The sequence below is a fragment of the Protopterus annectens genome, chromosome 8.part0 (genome assembly GCF_019279795.1).
Source record: "Protopterus annectens isolate FY-2018-M chromosome 8.part0, PAN1.0, whole genome shotgun sequence".
Classification (NCBI taxonomy): domain Eukaryota; kingdom Metazoa; phylum Chordata; order Ceratodontiformes; family Protopteridae; genus Protopterus; species Protopterus annectens.
In genome coordinates, this window is record NC_056741.1 from 1,979,587,969 (window position 1) to 1,979,606,655 (window position 18,687).

At 40.5% G+C, this 18,687-nt stretch overlaps 1 protein-coding gene across 1 annotated transcript in view; it reads left to right on the top strand.

The window, feature by feature from the left end:
- Window positions 1-18,687, top strand: part of LOC122809783 (receptor-interacting serine/threonine-protein kinase 2-like) — a 298,126-nt gene that overhangs the window by 82,290 nt on the left and 197,149 nt on the right. Inside the window, exon 5 of the mRNA XM_044081525.1 lies at window positions 16,555-16,703. Coding sequence (XP_043937460.1) covers window positions 16,555-16,703 — 149 coding nt within the window. The remainder of the gene's footprint in view (window positions 1-16,554; window positions 16,704-18,687) is intronic.

Sequence of the window (18,687 nt, forward strand, 5' to 3'; positions counted from 1 at the left end):
ACTGGGGATCTGGACTATTTGCTTTGCAACTTTGATTGTTTTGAAGTAGAACAGGAAGTGTACAGTGAGGATTCTGGCTATAGATTGGCACAGTTAGGGTGAATGGCAGGGACTGGAGGAAGTTTTATAAATTCATTGAGAATCTATAATGGATAGGGTTCCAGGTGGGTTGTAATTGTGCCATACTGGAGTGGGTTGTTTTATTAAGAGTACTCTGTGATTCAGTTGATAGGTTTCCAGAAAGAATTTTGATTATATTAAGTAAATTTTTAACTGTTCAAATGAAGTTTGTTGTGTTCCATCTGGAAACTTTTTGGCTTTGAGTATAAATTTATCTTTGTTTTTTTGAAGGGGAAATATTTCCAGTGATGCCAAGATTATTGCTTTCATTTTGCAGATATTTAGTTCATTGGTTTATGCACTGGTTTTGACTGTTCGTATGATATCTAGAGATATGGAGAAAGTATTTTGTCCTGTAGTTGCGGGAGATTTTGAATGAGGAGAAAATGCAACTTTAGATGGGTCATTGTTAGCTAGGAGAAGTAGCCAGTTTGTTTCTGAGAGATCTTTACCCTAAAGCTGAGACTTTCTTGTGGTTTGAGGCAGTTTCCCCTAAAGCTGAGACTTTCTTGTAGTTTGAAGCAGAAGGTAATTAATGTGAGATGGAGTTTATTGCATGGAATTATTATTTTATATACCCTACCACTTTTTCTTTTCCCCAACTCCAACAAGCCCCTCTTTGGACCACACCAACAAGCACCCTCCTCCAAGGATGGGCATGTCCATCCCTCCCTGCCACTCCGTCAGTTGCCTGAGCCACTAATCAAACCTGGATCGGCTGGGCCTTTGTTAGAACTTTATTCCTCTATGCCACTGCAGCAGCCCTGTATGGAGTTATTAGAGAAAATGTTAGAGGCGGGACCAGTAAAGAAAGGAAATGGGATGCTGATGTCTGAGATTTTGTTTGGGATGTTTGTTATTCTGTGCTAAGAAGGGAAAAGTTTAGTCTGTTGGTTCTTTAATTAGGTGAGTCAGACCATAGTCATCGATGAAGTCCTTGTATCAGTGCTTGAGGAACTGAGCAGATCCACATCAAGATCACCTAGAACAATGATATAACTGGCTGGGATATTTTATGTGCTGTAGGGTTTTATTAATAAGTAGTAAATCTCTAGAGTAAAGTACGGTCACTAGGGCAGACACAGGGCTGGGACAAATACATAATATACAAGACTGAGACCGGGGCAGAGAAAGGAAATGAAAATTTAAATTTTAGCAGCTTCTTTTCAGTTCATAGAATTATAGAGTTTACAAGTCAGTGTCAATCCATGGATCATAAGTAGTGTAGTCCAGATACAGATTTGCTGTATCCAGGACTGTTGGTAAGCTTCCAAGTCCCCCAAGCCTTTCTGTGTTGGAGGAAAGCCTTCTAGCTTATCAGTGAGAGTGGTAAGCACTAGGTAGCCTATTTACCACAACAGGAGTGGTTTCTGTCCCAGAAATTGTAGTTTATTGGCCGTTTGGGCAGTTTTTCCATCTCTTTCAACGTTCTGGTTTAAAAGCCTGCATTTGCGCTTGTTTCCCACCTTTCCTGTAATTAGTCTAGTCCAGGCAGATTTGCTGTATCCAGGACTGTTTATAAGCTTCTGAGCCCCCCAAGCATTTGTGTGTTGGAGGGAAGCCTTCTAGCTTATCTACTACAGAAGGAGTGGTTTCTGGCCCAAAAATTGTAGCTTATTGGCCGACTGGGCAGTTTTTTCCATCTCTTTCGACTTTATGGTTTAAAAGTCCACATTTGTGCTTGTTTCCCACCTTTCCTGTAACTAATCGAGTCCAGATACAGATTTGCTATATCCAGGACTGTTTGTAAGCTGCTGAGTGCTGCCAAAGTCTGCTCTTCAATTTTTCCCTTAGATCTGCTAGTTCTCTCCTCTCCTGCACTTTTACTAGCTTATTAGTTTAGCACTTTTCCAGACTTTTTGTAGCAATTATTTTAGCACACAAAAGTGCTACAGCACTAAACATTCTACAAGGAAACAGCTCCAGTATTTATTAATGCCCAACCCTCCAGGCATGTCTAAAGGTTAGTTCCCTGTGCTTTCTCCTATTAACCTGGTGAACTTGGGCATCCTGAGGCAATGTAGCAACTGCCTCATGTACACTGACAACCTTCTCCTCTTACCTCCCAACACCCAGACTTGTGAGAGATGCACTTATATATCCAAATTGGAAGCCATGCACTCTCCAGCCAAGACCAGAATAGCTGGTCAAGAGGAGAAGGTCAACACTTGCACCACACCACATGGAACACATAGCCCTCCAGAACACACACCAGCACTGCCTTCACATAAAAATACAAACCACACACCCACCTTCGCGGAGGCTCTCAATAAAAATCTACCCAAACAGCAGAGACCTCCAAGGCAGAAATGAATCCAACCACCACAACACAACACTAATCATGAGACACATAACTCTCCTAAACAGTGTGCCACTCAACCAAAGCTCCTAAGGCAAAACAGCATGCCTAACACACTAGTCATAGGTGACTCGATAGTGAAGCACACTGATGTCCCATTCACTAGGTTGAATAAGGAGAAAGTAACATTCAGCCACCTGTCAGGTGTCAGGATCCGCCACATAACGCACGCATTCAGGTCCCTCAACAACAGGTACAAATATGACTCTGTCATTGTACATGTGGGTGTGAATGACCTGAGACATACCTCCCTTGACTACATGAAAAGAGACATGGAGGAGGTCTTAGCTTATGTAGCCCAGGCGGGTATGACCCTAGCCCTGAGCAGCATTCTACCATCACCCAGAATGATGCCCCAGTACAAGCAGAAAATGATTGATTTCAACAGTTGGCTAAGTTTCTGGTGTCATTCTAAGGGGATCCAATATCTGTCTGCCTGGGATGACATGACTGACAGACCTCGATGCTTTGCCAGAGATGGCCTGCATCTGTCACCTCTGGGCTTCTGGATACTGGCCAAGGCTCTTGCCAGCCCTATAGTGCCTTTTTTAGGTGGTGTTCCAAAGACCAAATTACCACCATAACAGCTACAAACAAATGCAGTCTGAGAGTCATGCTGCTCAATGCTATAAGTCTAAATTTCAAAATGTGCTTGCTCGAAGCACTTCTTAAAATGGAGAACATCAACATTTGTGCTGTAACAGAGACTTGGTTCAAGGCAGCAGAAAGCACCCCTGCACTACCAGGCTATAACTCATTCCATACCTTTCGGCCCCAGAACTTGGACCGAACTCCAAAGGTGGTGATGTTTCCATATTCATAAAGGATCCGCACACCTCCAGACTGGTAGCCCAACATAACGCATCTGAGATACTCCAGGTGCAGCTAACATTGGGTATGACAACAATTCAGGTCTTAGCCTGCTATAGGTCCCCAACCATGTCCCAAGACTCACACTCCATGCTGCTAAGCAGCCTGGAGAATATTAGGGTATAAGCTAACACTCTCATACTGGGCGACTTCAACTACCCCTCCATTAACTGGGAAAACTACTCATGTACCAGTACACTTGCCCAATGCTTTCCGGAATTCATTAATTCCAGAGCTTGTTCTTACCCCCACGGGAAGTAGCAACATCCTTGACCTGGTCATTACTAACATGGGCGACCGTTGCTCTACACCAATAGTCAACTCCTACCTGGTTAGATCCAACCACAAACTTACCACCTTGGAAATCCACATCACTCCCACCCCCCCACACACAGACACACAAAGGTAACCACCATGAAAAACTTCTCCAAAGCTAACTTTGGTCTCCTAAAAACAGAGGTGGCTGACTTCACGGCAACCATGAAAATGGAGAATAGTTGCATGACCGCCGAATCATACACCAATGCACTGTACAAACATGTACACAAATGTATGGATCTCGCCATACCCAATAGAACCAAGATGCCCTCCTCAAAAAAAAAGGAAGCCAACCTGGTGGTCCCCTGCTATAAACAAACTCTACAACAGAAGGAGGAAACTGATGCAGAATAAGGTGAAGTCCCAAGACTGGAAAAATTCCCTTATCAGCCTCAACAAAAGGTTGAGATCCCTCATCAAATCCTCTAAAGCTAGCTATGAAAACAGAATTGCAGCAGTTAGTAAAGACAACCACAAGGCCTTCTATAGTTATGTAAAGAATCTCCACAGCAATACCCAGATTTGCTCTGAGCTACTGCACAATGGTACCTCCTATACCGAGCCAACAGATATTGCCAATATACTGGCCGACAGATTTAGTGCTAACTTTACCCCACTCCCCCCCAAGGACCAATCACAATACCAGTAGATTGCCAGGCACCCAGTATTACTGCTGCGCAGGTTAAAACAGCAATGTCCAAGGCCAAGAATACAGCTTCTATGGGACCTGACAATATCCCTGGCTGTGTTCCACATAAACTGCAGAGTGAACTGCCACCTCACCTGTGTGCCCTGTTCAATCACAGCCTCACCTCAGGCTTTGTCCCTACCGAATGGGGCACTGCTACAGTCATCCCTCTCCACAAAGGAGGAGTGACTACAGACCCTGGGAATTATCGCCCAATTAGTCTGACGAGTCTGACATGCAAAGCTATGGAACACATCATCATGGACCTAATAAACAAGGATATAGGGAATCTCCAAACTCTGGAGCCTACACAGTTTGGTTTTGTGAAGAGTAGATCATGCCTGCTTAACTTGGTCGACTTCTTTGATTCAGTCACCAGAGCTGTGGATGAAGGCAAGGTGGTTCATACAGCCTATCTTGATCTGGCCAATGCCTTTGATACCATTCTCCACTCAGGAATCATGGAAAAACTCACTAAGCTAGGCATCAATCCCTATATCACTAGATGGGTTGCAAATTGGGTCACAGATAGAATCCACAGTGTGAAAGTAGCTGACTCCAAGTCAGACTGCCGACCAGTCACGAGTAGAGTTCCACAGGGTTTGGTCCTAGGTCCCCTCCTGTTTGGTATCTACTTCTCTGAAGTCCAGGCCAACACAAAGGGACTCTGGCTAACAAAGTTCACAGACGATTGCAAGTTGGGAGCTATTATTAACTCCTCAAGTGATGTTGACATCCTACGGAAGGGCCTCAATGACACCAATGACTGGTGTCAGAACCATGGTCTTAAGCTCGATGCCAATAAATGTGTTGTCATCCCCCTTGGGAAAAACCCAATTCCCTTGAATTATCACATTGATGGTAGTCCACTGAACACAGAAGGTGTTATAAGAAATCTGGGAACACAGGTTGACAGCAACCTCTCTTTTGACTACCACATTGCCACTGTGGTCATAAAGTCCTTCTATATGGCACAACACATTACTAAGGGTTTTGCACCCAGGAAGAAAGAGGTCATTGTCTCCCTCTACTCTTCCCTCATTAGGCCAATCATTGCGTACAATGCCCCATTTGGCATGTACCTCACTAGACACCTGCAACAACTGGAGAGGCTGCAAAAGTACCTCGCAAAGAGGATCCTAGGCCTTAAACACTCAAAAAAACTCCAACTATTCTCTGTCTCATATCGCCTACTTAGAGGCGATCTTTGCTTGACTTACAAAACCATGTCTGACCCAGCTCTGTTAGAAATGCTACATCTAAAGAAATCCCAATCCCTCCGTACCACAGACTTCAGAGATCTCAACCTCATTACCACAATCAACAGAACATGCTGGAGGGACAGGTTCATAACCCAGAGACTGCCCATGCTATGGAATAGACTTCCCATACATGTCAAGCAGAGCACCTTACCTGCCCTCTTCAAGAGAAATCTTGATGAGTGGATAGGAAATAGAAAATTCACCCTGGGGATCACTCCAGTGGCTCTACTCGACAGAGGCACTAGGAACTAAGGTAGGGTGGCATGATGCATGGGTATTCCTACGGGCTAGGCTTGTAAAGGCTCCAGGGCCATTAGTACACACCTATGAACCTATGAACCTATAATCACCTTACCAATCCCCACCCTCAATACCTGTAGAGGGGTAAAACAAATCAAACCCAGGATGAGTTTACAGATGACCATGCAATCATCTAAGTGAGGAAGTGAGAGTATCACTATGTTTTAGATGTAACAGAAGATTATTCCAGAGATACGGGAAGCACTGAATAATAAACCTCTTCCTCCAACATTTATTTGTTGATAGAGATTCACAACTTTAATTTTAGTGTTTCTGAAGCCATTTGTTTTGCTGAGATGTAAGAGCTAAATGAGGGTTGGGTCCTTAAAAAGCACTGCATACTATACATAAATGACCTCACATAATAAGTTTGTAAAAGAGAAGAGTATAGCTCCAAACCTGTCTTGGTAACTGAGAGTCTTTAGTCCAGTGATTTGCTATCTTTCAAACTCAAAGATTTGTTTAGATAAATACATACCTAAAGTGAGAATTATGTTCTATAACTGGTCTGATCAGGCAAAGTTTAGAGGAGTGATAACTTATTTTGACCTGGATGACATACTTTTAATTATTTGTTGGCCTAGATGGGATTTCTTGACTACTATTGCTATATATTAGTCAAAGAATAGCAGGTTGTCTACAAAGGTGTGGAGATCTCTGACAACCACATCAGTCTGGAGTGGGGTGCTGTCTGTACTGTAAGCTGCTGTTAAGATTTGTTTATTAAAGGTAACAGTGCTGTACTTCTTTGCTTTGCATTTAATCTAAGCCCATTTTAATACACCATTGATTTGTATGGATTGTGATGTCTATAACTAGTTTGCACTTCATCAGAAAATATAGTTAGCCACATTTCTAAGTTAGTGGTTTGGAGAACCATGATGCATATGCTGAATCAGAGGAGTAACAAGGGTGGGGCAAATGGGCAGTCACCCTGGGTACAAGATAGTAATGGGCCCAAATAGAAGGTATGGTTCCTGCATTCTTTTTATACTGGCTGCTTGTGGGCACTGTGTGTTATTCCTCCTTGAACTGGGATCTTGTTGAATGATCAGGGTTTGTGCCCCATCTGTACAGGGGCCTGAAAAGAAACTAGATAAGGTGCCTTTATTTATTGTTGCAGGGAGGTGATGAGTGTAGTGAATGTACACAAGTCAGGGAGGGAGCCAGTAACACATGAGCTACATCATGTCACTGCATACACTAGAAAGAAACTGGGATTGCTAGCAGAAATAGAACCAGTTAAATGTTATGAAAAATGTACATAAAAAATTTGCCCTTGTGTGTGAATTTTCTCATTACGTCTTGTGTTGCCACAAGACTAGACCATATCCAGGGATAAAGGTTTTTCGCTTACTGTTTTTTTTTTTTTTTTATGACAGAGATTTACTATGAGTTCACTTCAGAAGATTAGAATGATGCTGATTCTCATGACTTTAATTCAGAAGCCATATAAGTTTGTAGGTTCATAGGTAGGTACTAGGCCATTGGCTCTAGGGCCTAAATGGTATCCTGGCTTTTGAAACCCAAGAAAATTATTTTCCTGTGCCCCTGTCAAGCAGAGCCACAGAGGTGATCCCCGGGGTGAATTTCCTATCTCCCATCCAATCATCAAGCTTTTTCTTGAAGAGTGCTAATGAGGAGCTTTGTTTGATATAGATAGGTAGTTTGTTCCAGAGTATGGGAAGTCTCTGGGACAGGAATCTATCCCTCCAGCATGTTCAGTTTATTGTGGTACAAGGTTTAGGTCCCTAGAGCAAGTAGCTCAGAGGGATTGGGATTTCTTTAAGTGGAGCATGTCCAACAGCTCTGGGTTTGACATAGCTTTGTATGTTAGGCAGAGATCGCCTCTGAGTAGGTGATATGCCACAGAGTAAAGCTGGAGTTTTTTGAGACGGTCTGTGTAGGGCATGTGTCTGAGGCCGGTAATCCTCTTTGCAAGGTATTTCTGTGGCCTTTCCAGTTGTTGTAGATGTCTTGTGAGGTACATACCAAAAGGGGCATTCTACTCTATAATGGGTCTAATGAGTGATGAGTAGAGGGGAACAATGACCTTTTTTTTCCTGGATGAGAAACCTTTTGTGATGAGGTGTGCCATGTAGAAAGATTTCCTGACTACTGTGGTGATGTGATTATCAAAGGAGAGACTACTGTCCACCTGTGTCCCCAGGTCTCTTATCACACTTTTGGTGTTAAGTAGACTACCATCTATGTGGTAGTTCATGGGTACAGAGTTTTTACCAAAAGGGATGACAATGCACTTTTTGGCATTGAGCTTGAGGCCATGGCTTTGACACCAGGCATCTGTCTCAGTGAGGCCCTTTTGTATGATGTCCACATCGTTAGGAGTTTTGATTATGGCTCCTAGTTTGCAGTCATCTGCAAACTTTGTAGGCCAAAGACCTTCTGTGTTAGCCTGTATTTCAGAGAAGTAGATACCAAACAGGAGAGGGCCTAAGACTGAACCCTGTGGTATTCCACTTGTCACTGGTTTGAAGTTGGATTTAGAGTCTGCTACTTTCACAGTGTTTCTGTCAGTGAGACAGTTAGCAACCCATCTTGTGACATAGGGATTTATACCAAGTTTAATGAGTTTATCTATAATTTCAGAGTGGGGGATGGTGTCGAAAGCCTTGGAGAGATCTAGATAGGCTGTGTGAACGACCTTACCCTCATCGACGGCTTTGCTGACCACTTTTATCAGGTTTAGGAGACATGAGCTGCCTTTTACAAACCCGAACTGGGTAGGGTCCAGAGTTTGGAGATTACCAATGTCATTGTTTATAAGTTCGATGATGATACGTTCCATAGCCTTGCAGACCAGGCTTGTCATGCTAATGGGGTGGTAGTTCCCGAGGTCTGTGGTGGCTCCCCCTTTGTGGAGTGGGATAACCGTTGCTGTGCGCCGTTCAGTGGGCACAAAGCCAGAGGTGAGGCTATGATTGAACATGGTACTTAGGTGGAGTGCCAGTTCATTCTGTAGTTCATGTAGAACGCAGCCTGGGATGTTGTCAGGTCCCATGGATGCTGTGATCTTGGCTTTGGAGAGTGTGATTTTTACCTGTGCAGCCATGATTACAGGAACTTTGCATTCTTCTGGTATAGAGATGGGCCCTTTAGGGGATGAGAGAGGGGTAAAGTTAGCACTGAACTTATCTGCCAGGATGTTGGCAATATCAGTTAGTTCTGTATATTTAGTGTTATTGTGCTGTAACTCAGAGCAGATCTGAGTGTTGCCACTGAGATTCTTGACATAGCTAAAGAATGCTTTGTGGTTGTCTTTAGAATCATTGGCGATTTTGTTTTCAAACTAGCTTTGGAGGATTTTATGAGGGATCTCAGCTTCTTACTGATGCTGACCATGGAGTTCCTCCAATCATGGGATTTTACTCTTTTTTGCAACAGTTTCTTTCTTCTGTTGTAGAGTTTGATTATGGCAGGGGACCACCAGATTGGCTTCTATTTTTTGGAGGATAGCATCTTAGTTCTGTTAGGGATTGCACGATCCATGCACACGTGTAAGTCCTTCTAAAGTGCAGTTGTATAGGATTCAGCAGTCGTACCTCTATTGGTAAATATTTCTGCCTATATAATTGATAATGGCCGTAGTAATGCTTAAAATGAAACGAAAGTCCTTGATACTCATTTCTTTTACTTGTTTGTTTCATATGGACTTAGTTCCCACCATCCTTAGGCAGGTTCAGCCCCAAGTTCCACCACTACACCCATGTATTCCCTTTACCTATTGCTGGCTCTTTTCATGGTTCTCTTTGGAAGAGAATTACCTTGAGATTTCAAGTCCAGTGTGGTCATTATCAAAGAAGGTTGAAAGCTAAGGGTCCTGGTAGCCTGCTGTCATCATACTAGGACAACCACAAGGCATTCTTTATTTGTGTCTGCAACCTGAAAACTGATACACAATTGTGTGCACAGCTCTTTGTAAATGGAGCCATAGTGAGCCAGAAGATATAGCAAATCTACTAACCGACAAATTCATCTCCAACTTTACCCCTCTATCCCCATCACCTTCCCTCAGGAAATACCATCAAATATAACTCCCCCTGCTATCACTTGGGAACAGGTCCTTAATTCTCTAAGGCCAAGAACACTGAATCAGTAGGCCCACACCTCATCCGAGGATGCCTTCTACATAGCATGAAACATGATCTATCAGGCCCTCCAGAATTGTTGTTTAACTGTAGCCTCCAAACAGGCTTCATGCCTCATGAATGGAAAACAGCAACAGTTATCCCTTTGCACAAAGGTGAGCTGTCTACAGACCCTGGAAACTACAGATCCATAAGTCTCATGCGTCTCATATGCAAAGCCATGGAAAGAATTAGCATGGAAATGATCAACAATGACATAGGAAACATCCAAACACTAATCCCGACCCAATTTGGTTACATCTAGGGCAGGTTGCCTGCTCAGTCTGATGGACTTCTTTGAGAAGGTCACCAAAGCAATGGATGATGCCAAAATGGTTCAAAGTGCTTACCTTGACCTGGCCAAGGCATTTGACACAATACCCACATGGCATTGTTAATAAACTTAAGAGGTTAGGTACAAACCCTTATGTAACCTGGTGGATAGCCAGCTGTCTCACAGACAGTACCTAGAAAGTTTGGAGAGTCCACCTCTACAAAGAGGCCAGTCACAAGCTGAGTCCCTCAAGGATCAGTCCTTGGACCACTCCATTTTGGCATTTACTTCTCTGAGGACAAGGCCAACATCAGTGGCCTCTAGCTGACTAAATTTGCAGATGATTGCAAATTAGGAGCTCTCATTTAATTGCCTGCTGTCACAAATTTTCTCCAAGAAGGGCTGACACAGACAAACAACAGGTGCCAGAGCTATGGATTAAAACTAAATGCCAAGAAGTGCATAATAGTATCCTTCAGGAAGTCATCCACCCCTGGTAACTATCACATTGACAACACACCTCTAAGAGTTGGCCAAGTAATCAGGGACTTGGGGACACACATAGACAGTAATCCACCCTTTGACCATCACGTATGTAATGTAGTGAGAAAATCATTCTATGTGGTGCAACTTATAAACAAAGGTATGGCATCTAGGTCCAAGGAAGTCATTGTTCCACTGTATTCGAAATATCATGAGACCTTTCTTTGAGTATAGTGCCCCCTTTGGTATATCCCTAACCAGGCATATCCAACAATTGGAATATCCACAGAGACACCTCCCCAAAAGAATACAGGGCATAAGTAACATGCCCTATGTAGACCACCTCTAGGTCCTATCCCTGTATTCTGACTCCTACAGGTTGTTGAGGACATAAATATGCTTGGCATACCAGTCATTGTTAGACCCCACTCTGAAGGACCTCCTGAATATCTGCAAAACAAACAACACCAGAATTACCTGTTCTAAAGACTTAGACCTTTGACTACCACTTCTCAGGTAGAGGTTCCCAATCCTTTGAAGCATAATTCCTCCCTAACCCATTTCAAGTGTAACTTGGACAATTGGATGAGGAACAGGAAACTAATTGCTGGTTTGGCACCTGTGTCTCTAATGAGCAAAGGCAGCCTGTAAATGGTTCATCTCCCAACCCCCTGCTTGTAAATGTTTCACCTCCCAAGCCCCTGCTTACACTTATGAAGGGTATCACAACTTGTTAGAGGTTTGGGATGCATGGCTAGGCATAAAAAGGCCCTTGTGATCATTAGCCTAGTAAACACCTATGAACATATTATTTTAAATCTAATGTTACCAGGAAACTTGAATAAGGAAGAAGACGTAATAGTGAAGTGACATCATTTTGAATATGGGCACTATCACAAACAGGTTTAGGAAAGAAAGAAAGATACAGAACTGGTCTCCAAGCATTTTCTTTCTTTAGTACTAAAAACATCTGTGAATAAAAAACTTTTCCCAACTGGTAAGGAGGACCATTGGACAGCATATGATGAAGGACAGGTGAAAATAAAATAGCCTGATCTGATGGATGTGGGATTACTCCCTAGAAAGGAGGAATTGTCTTCCGAACTGTCATCTGTAACCTTGATGAAAGATCTTCAGAATCCATTAATCTTAAACTATCTGTTGCCAAATTGAAAAGTGGAGATTCAGACTTCCTTGAAGGGCAATGGGGTTGTCACAGTTTGTCCCTTAAATAGTTATTCTGACTTGTTGGACTGTCCTTGGTTTTGGAAGTTTCCAGAAATCTTTTAGAACCCCATTGTCATTTTTTTAAATATCTCTGTACCTGCATTTTGTTGAGACTGTTCATTTTAGTTTTTGCCAAAACTGGAGAGGTTGGAGAATTCCTTAGAAAATTTGGAAAAGGAAGGCTGAAAAATCTTAAGAGATTCCCTATATCAGCTTACCTTTTCATTACAGAAATAATGACCTGAGAACACTTCAGCAAGAACTTATATTATTATTTTATCTATTATTTACTAGGTCATATAAATGAGGAGATTCCTCAGGACTGAAGACATGTACTTATTAAACCTGTTTTTAAGGAAAAGGGGAGTAGGACAAACCCAGAGTCAAAAAGACCCTTAAGTCTATTTTCATGTTGTGTAAAAATAATAAAGAAGGTAATATTGGAAAAGTTATTGCCAGAAATGGAAAGGCTGGGACTTGAAAGCATATGTCAGCCACATATATTGAAAATAGATCTATTACCGACTGTGACATGATGTTCTCTGACAATATAGTAACAGCTATGAATGAAAAATTGTGCTGTGATGTAATTTATATAGATTTAACTTCAGCATTTGACAGGGTCATACACAAGACACTGATCAACAAATTAGAACAACTAGGTATTGATGTACTGTTGATAAGATATATGGCTGCTTGGCTTACAAATAGGACATACCAAGTATCATACAGTAATTGGATAGGTGAAATTCTTGCTTACACTCAGGGTGTCCCACAGGGTTCTCTCCTAGGCCCATATTTATTTAGATTGTATGACTTGAAATTGGCTAAACTGATTAAATGTGTTACAGATAGGTCATGCAAAATAACTTGATTAAATTGATCATTTGGGCACCGGAGAATAATATGTTGATAAATACATAAAAAACTAAGCATATGAGATTTGGGAGACTTAAATTAAAAAGTGAATATTTAATACAGTACACAGTGATTGAAACTGTAGATTCATTTAAGGACCTGGGTATATGGGTAAATCCAGCTTTGAGTTTTTCTAATCATATCCACCAGTTGGTTAATACTAGTTATAAAACTATAGGTTGTATAAAAAGATTTATAAAGTCCAGAAGATCAGAAATGATGAAGTCATTGTTTGTTAGTTACATTAGACCCAGACTTCAGTATGGAATGTGGACATCTTATAAGAAAAATGCATGAATAAACTGGAAAGAGTACAGCGGCAGTATACCAACAGCATCCATGGATGTGAAAATTTAAGTTATTATGAAAGACTAAAATATCTGAACTTGTTCAGTGTCTTATATACATATTTAAGAGGAGACCCTCTTCAGGTACATAGGGCATTTACAGACAGCTACCGCTGGGAATGTTTGGAGTTATCAAAAAGTAGTAGACAATCATCAGACAAGCTATGTAGAAGATTCTATAGGAATGATAAGTGTACTAATTGGTTATCTGAGAGAGTGGCTGATGCATGGAGTAGACTACCAAATTACATTAAAGCAAGCACTAGTTTAGATATTTCTAAGAACAGCCTGGACACTTGATACACTTAATATGGGAACAACTGTTTTGCTATATTGGTAGGCTAGAAGGACATTAACGCTCATGCCTGAAATATTTGTATGTATGTATGTAAACCCCAATAGGGAGATTCAGAAAATGAGCTCTCCACTGAATTTGAATCAGAAATCTGAGGAGAAGACCCAGTATCTACTCCTTCATCTTCTTTTCCAGATTCAGACTCTTGAATTTCTTCAGGAAAGAAGTATCCTTCCTACTTCTACTAGGAACTGCTTTATAAGAAGGATCAAAACAATGAACTAAACCCTGATCTAGATCCAGTAAACTACTCCTGTCTGAGGAAATTTGAGGAGGCGTAGATACGTTTAGTTTTCTGTTTATTTTTTGACAGGGAAATGGGGCCAACAGTGTTACTAATGGCAGCATCAACTTCCCCAGGGATGAGAGCAACATTCTGACAAAAAAGTGAAGCCTTCTCTGTTCCCTCTCCCCAGGACTGACAAGAGTGTCCCTCCCTTACCCACTGAAGGAGTGTGGCTAACATCTTGTCCATAGTGGCTGTAGGTGCTACATCAGAGGGATCTGTGGTAAAAGATAAGTGGCCTGAGGTATAATTAATGACCACAGCAGAGTCACCCACCCTGCAACTGAGACAAATTGATAGCCTGTTGTGTTGGCAAAGGCTGTTTGCTTTAACTGTTTCTTTTTGTGGCTAGAAGAACTGACCGTGGGACCAACAGTTTGTTCCGTGGTCAAGCCAAAAATTATGCCTTTTTCCTGTGGAAAACAAGCAGCAAAAGTCAGCAAAACTTAAAAGTCATTAAAAGTAACTTTTTTCATATAAAAGCACAGTAAAAAGAACTTTAAAACACTTTGCCAGCCCTAAAAAGTAAAATAAACACAACTTCTCAACAGAAAGAATGGTTTTCAATTACTTTAAACAATTTTTAAACGTTAAACTATTTAAAAAAAAGAGTGTTCTTGTTTAAAAGTACAACACAGTCTCATGACAGTTTGTTAAAACACAAATTCTTAGCTTTAAAAAAAACTTTCCTGAACAGGAAATTGTTAGAAAATAAATATTTTTTTTTAATTGAAGTTTTTTTGCCCCAAAGGGAACCAGCAGAGGAACAGCCCAAGCTGACAGCTGTTTCTCATAAGCCTCAAATAAGCTTACTCTTCAACAGCAGGAAAGCTATGAAGGGCTTGCCACCCAGCTGACAACTGTTTTTCATAAGCCTCAAATAAGCTTACTCTTCAACAGCAGGAAAGCTATGAAGGGCCTGGCACCCAAACCTTTCATTTTAGTCAGCTCAGCTTTGATGATAAATGGTTTGGGCATGTGGAAGATGCACTGAAGCTTTGGAAGCTGGTCGGCAGTTATATTCTATTTAAAATATAACCAATACATCTAAGACTACTGCGGCAGTGATCACTATGATGAACATCATGTATCATCTGGAGCTGGGGAGAGAGTTTTTCTTTTGGGAGGGCTACATTCTGGATGTTACTGTACAATTCCAAAAATATTGGATACTCCCCTGGGTAACATCCTCTAATAAGTACCCTCCTGTAGTGTTCCCAAAGTCTAGGTGCAATTCAGGTTAGTGCAATATTTGCACTTAATATGAACTGCCTTGAATTTGATCAGTCCCTCCAGCTTAGCCAAAAATGGTCGTGTTTATATCACATTATCGAAAGATGAAAATAGTGAACGCTATTTCATCGGCCCCAAAACATCTAAACATGAAAATATCAAACATTCAGAACAGCAAATTTTTTCCCATGGAAAAAATATGCTGCTCCGAAACACATACACACAACACAAGCACATCAAACAAACAGCAACCACACACATACACTTAAATTCCTACATCTAACGCTACATTAAACTAAACATACACTACTATCTACCCACTTACCTTAACCCAAACCCTAACCCTAAGGTCCGTCACTATCGCACACTCACCTAACCCGTGCCCTAACCCTAACTCACTTAAACCGCCCCTAACCCTAAAGTCTGTCACTATCGCACACACGCCTAACCTGCGCCCTAACCCTAACTCACTTAACCCTCCCCTAACACTAACGTATAATCGCACACTTACCTGAACCCAACCCGTAACTTTCCACCACAGTTCTAAGAATAGCAAAGACACATAAACGGCCAACCAAATTCTTTCCCGAGGAAAGAATTCACTGTTCTGCAGCTTCGCTATTCTTAGCGTTCGCTGAATAGTGTTTGATATCAGAACATTCGAAGTTTTAATACTTACATGTTCTGATATAGACCCAAATGATCCTCCTTTCATCCCTGATTTTTTATTAACAGTAATACTGATATTTATATTGTTTGACGTCCACAAACAAAGATCAAAACCTATGAGGGCAGCACTTTCTCTGTTGTATGACATGTGGCATCACTGTTTCTGGGTTGATTGGCTGCATACATTTCTCTTCAGTTGTTCTTTCCCTGTCAGGTATCCTGATGGTAATATTTACATTCTTAATAACTGCACCTTCACATTTATATACATACTCAATTCACAGTCACATATCCTATCAAAGTAGTATTCATAACAAATAATTCCTAAAAGAACTTATAATAAGTGAATTGGAGATATGAAAATGTTGAGTGGCACTTACAGTGTAGTCAAACCTCATGAGAGAAGCCTGAGGAGTACTAGGGTGTCAGTTAAACAAGAGCTAATAGGGCTTCCCAGCACAACATTATGTACCTCCTGAGCCTGGAGGCTTGTGGGAAGTGAGTTAGGACTGTTGGGTGCATCAAATACATAATAGGCTATCTGTTGAGGTGATTAAAATGAAACTGCTCTTTATTTTTATGATTTTGAGGAAACATTTGCTAAAGTCATTCAGTATATTTCAAAATACTGGTAAACTGTTTACATGTATATGATTTCTCATTCTGTGTCTGGATCTGTGTTTTCCTGCTTCTACAGCTTTCAGACTATGGTTTGACATTGTGGAGGAGGCAGTGCTTGAAGTCAATTCCATTTAACTGCTCCAGTGCTCACAACAGTGATCTCATGTACTTGGCCCCTGAAAGGCTGATGGGGGAGGGTCCCACAGCAGCAGCAGATGTGTACAGGTAGGCAAATCCTGGGTAAGTGCTCTTAACTGATCACCAGTTATATGAAGAGATGGTTGGCAAGCCTACCTATCAAGATGCTTTAAAGGCTCAATTGCAGATTTGTTATTATGATATTTTCATTGCAGTTATCATATTTTATTTATTCATTCATTGACCGGGTACATGGTTAAATAACAATGACTGGAAACCAGTTCTTTCAGGGTATAAATGTTTTTACTGTAATAGATATTTTTAACAAAAGAAATCAGGTGGAGGTGTTACAGTAGGGATTAAAGATTGCTATGAGATGTGATTATTACATGTTCAATTATAACACCAATACTGTAAATTGTGTAACTGTGACAATAAAGAGAACCCTGGAACATATAGCATTTTGGAGTGTATAGACCACCAGAGTCAAGTGCTGATGACCTAGAGGAATTCATACATTTCTTGCATGGAACACAGAAGGGAAGAATAATAATAACTAATAATAATAGAATAATAGTGACTGGAGACTTAAATTTACCAGAAGTCGACTGGAATAATATTGATTCAACAACTTTAGTATGGAAATCATTTACAATGCATGTTCAAGAACAACAGTTGTTTCAGATTGTAAAAAAGCCTAGCAGAAAATGGAGCATATTAGACATTGTTTGTGTTTCTAAAGAAATTACTATTACTTCATGTCAAACTTTACCACCATTGATATGTGCAGTGATCATGGGGTTATAAACGTTCATTTCCTGCTGGATAATTCTGCCAAAATGAAATGTAAACCAGTGCATAGAAGATTAATAACAAATTATATAGAAGCAAACAGGTCATTATGTAAAACTAATTAGAGTGATATGTTCAGTGGAAAAACTGCAGAAGGAATGTGGAAAGTTTTGACAGAGAAATTGTTTGAATGCAAAAAAAAATTTTAACATCAGGATCTAGGCACACAATATCAGGAGGATATACTTTCATAAGAATGAGATGCTTGATTAAGGTGAGAGACAAAAAGTATAACAAATGGAAAAGGGTTGAACTACGACTTTGAAAACTGAATTAAACAAGCTGGGCAAACAAATTAAATATAGTGTGAGACAAGATCAAGAAAAATTTGAACAAAATGTATATAAAGATATCAAGCATAATAAGAAACCATTTTGTAGAAGCATAAGATGTGGTAGGAATAAAGATATACAAATTGATAAACTGTGTGTAGATTTTAAAATGTATTTTCAGCCACAACAGATTATAGATGTACTTACAAAATAATGAAAAGCAGTTTGGCTTCACAAAGGGGATGATAAATTGTCATGGTGATATCCAGGTAACCTCAGATACTGACATCAAATAGATTGTATAAAAAAAAAAGAACTACACAAACTGGACCCAAACAAAGCACAGGACAGAGATAGAATTAGTAATAATTACCTTAGAACACTTCAGCATGAACTTACAGTACCATTATATCTATTATTTAGTACTTCATATAAAGATGGAGAGATTCTTCATGACTGGAGTCATGCACTTGTTAAACTTGTCTTTAAGGGAAAAGGAAGTAGGACAAACCCAGAGTCATACATATCCACAAGTTTCTTTTCATGTTGTGAAAAAACAATAGAGAAGGTTATATTGTATAAATTATTATCATAATTGAAAAGGTTAAGAATTGAAACCATATATCAGCATGCATACTACCACCTGTAACATGATGTTTTATAACAATACAATAACAACTGTGAATGAAAAATTGTGTTGTGGTGTAATTTATATATATTTAACTTCAGCATTTGATAGGGTCATACACAAAACACTGATAAGATGGCTAGCTGCATGGATCACATGTAGGACATGGCAGTTATTATACAGCAATTAGACAGGTGAAATTCAAGGTTAAAGTCAGGGTGTCCCAGATGGTTGTATCCTAGGCCCATACTAATTTAGATTGTATCTTTCAGAACTATCTTTTTCATCTGAGGTATTCTAAGGTCTGTATACAGATGAC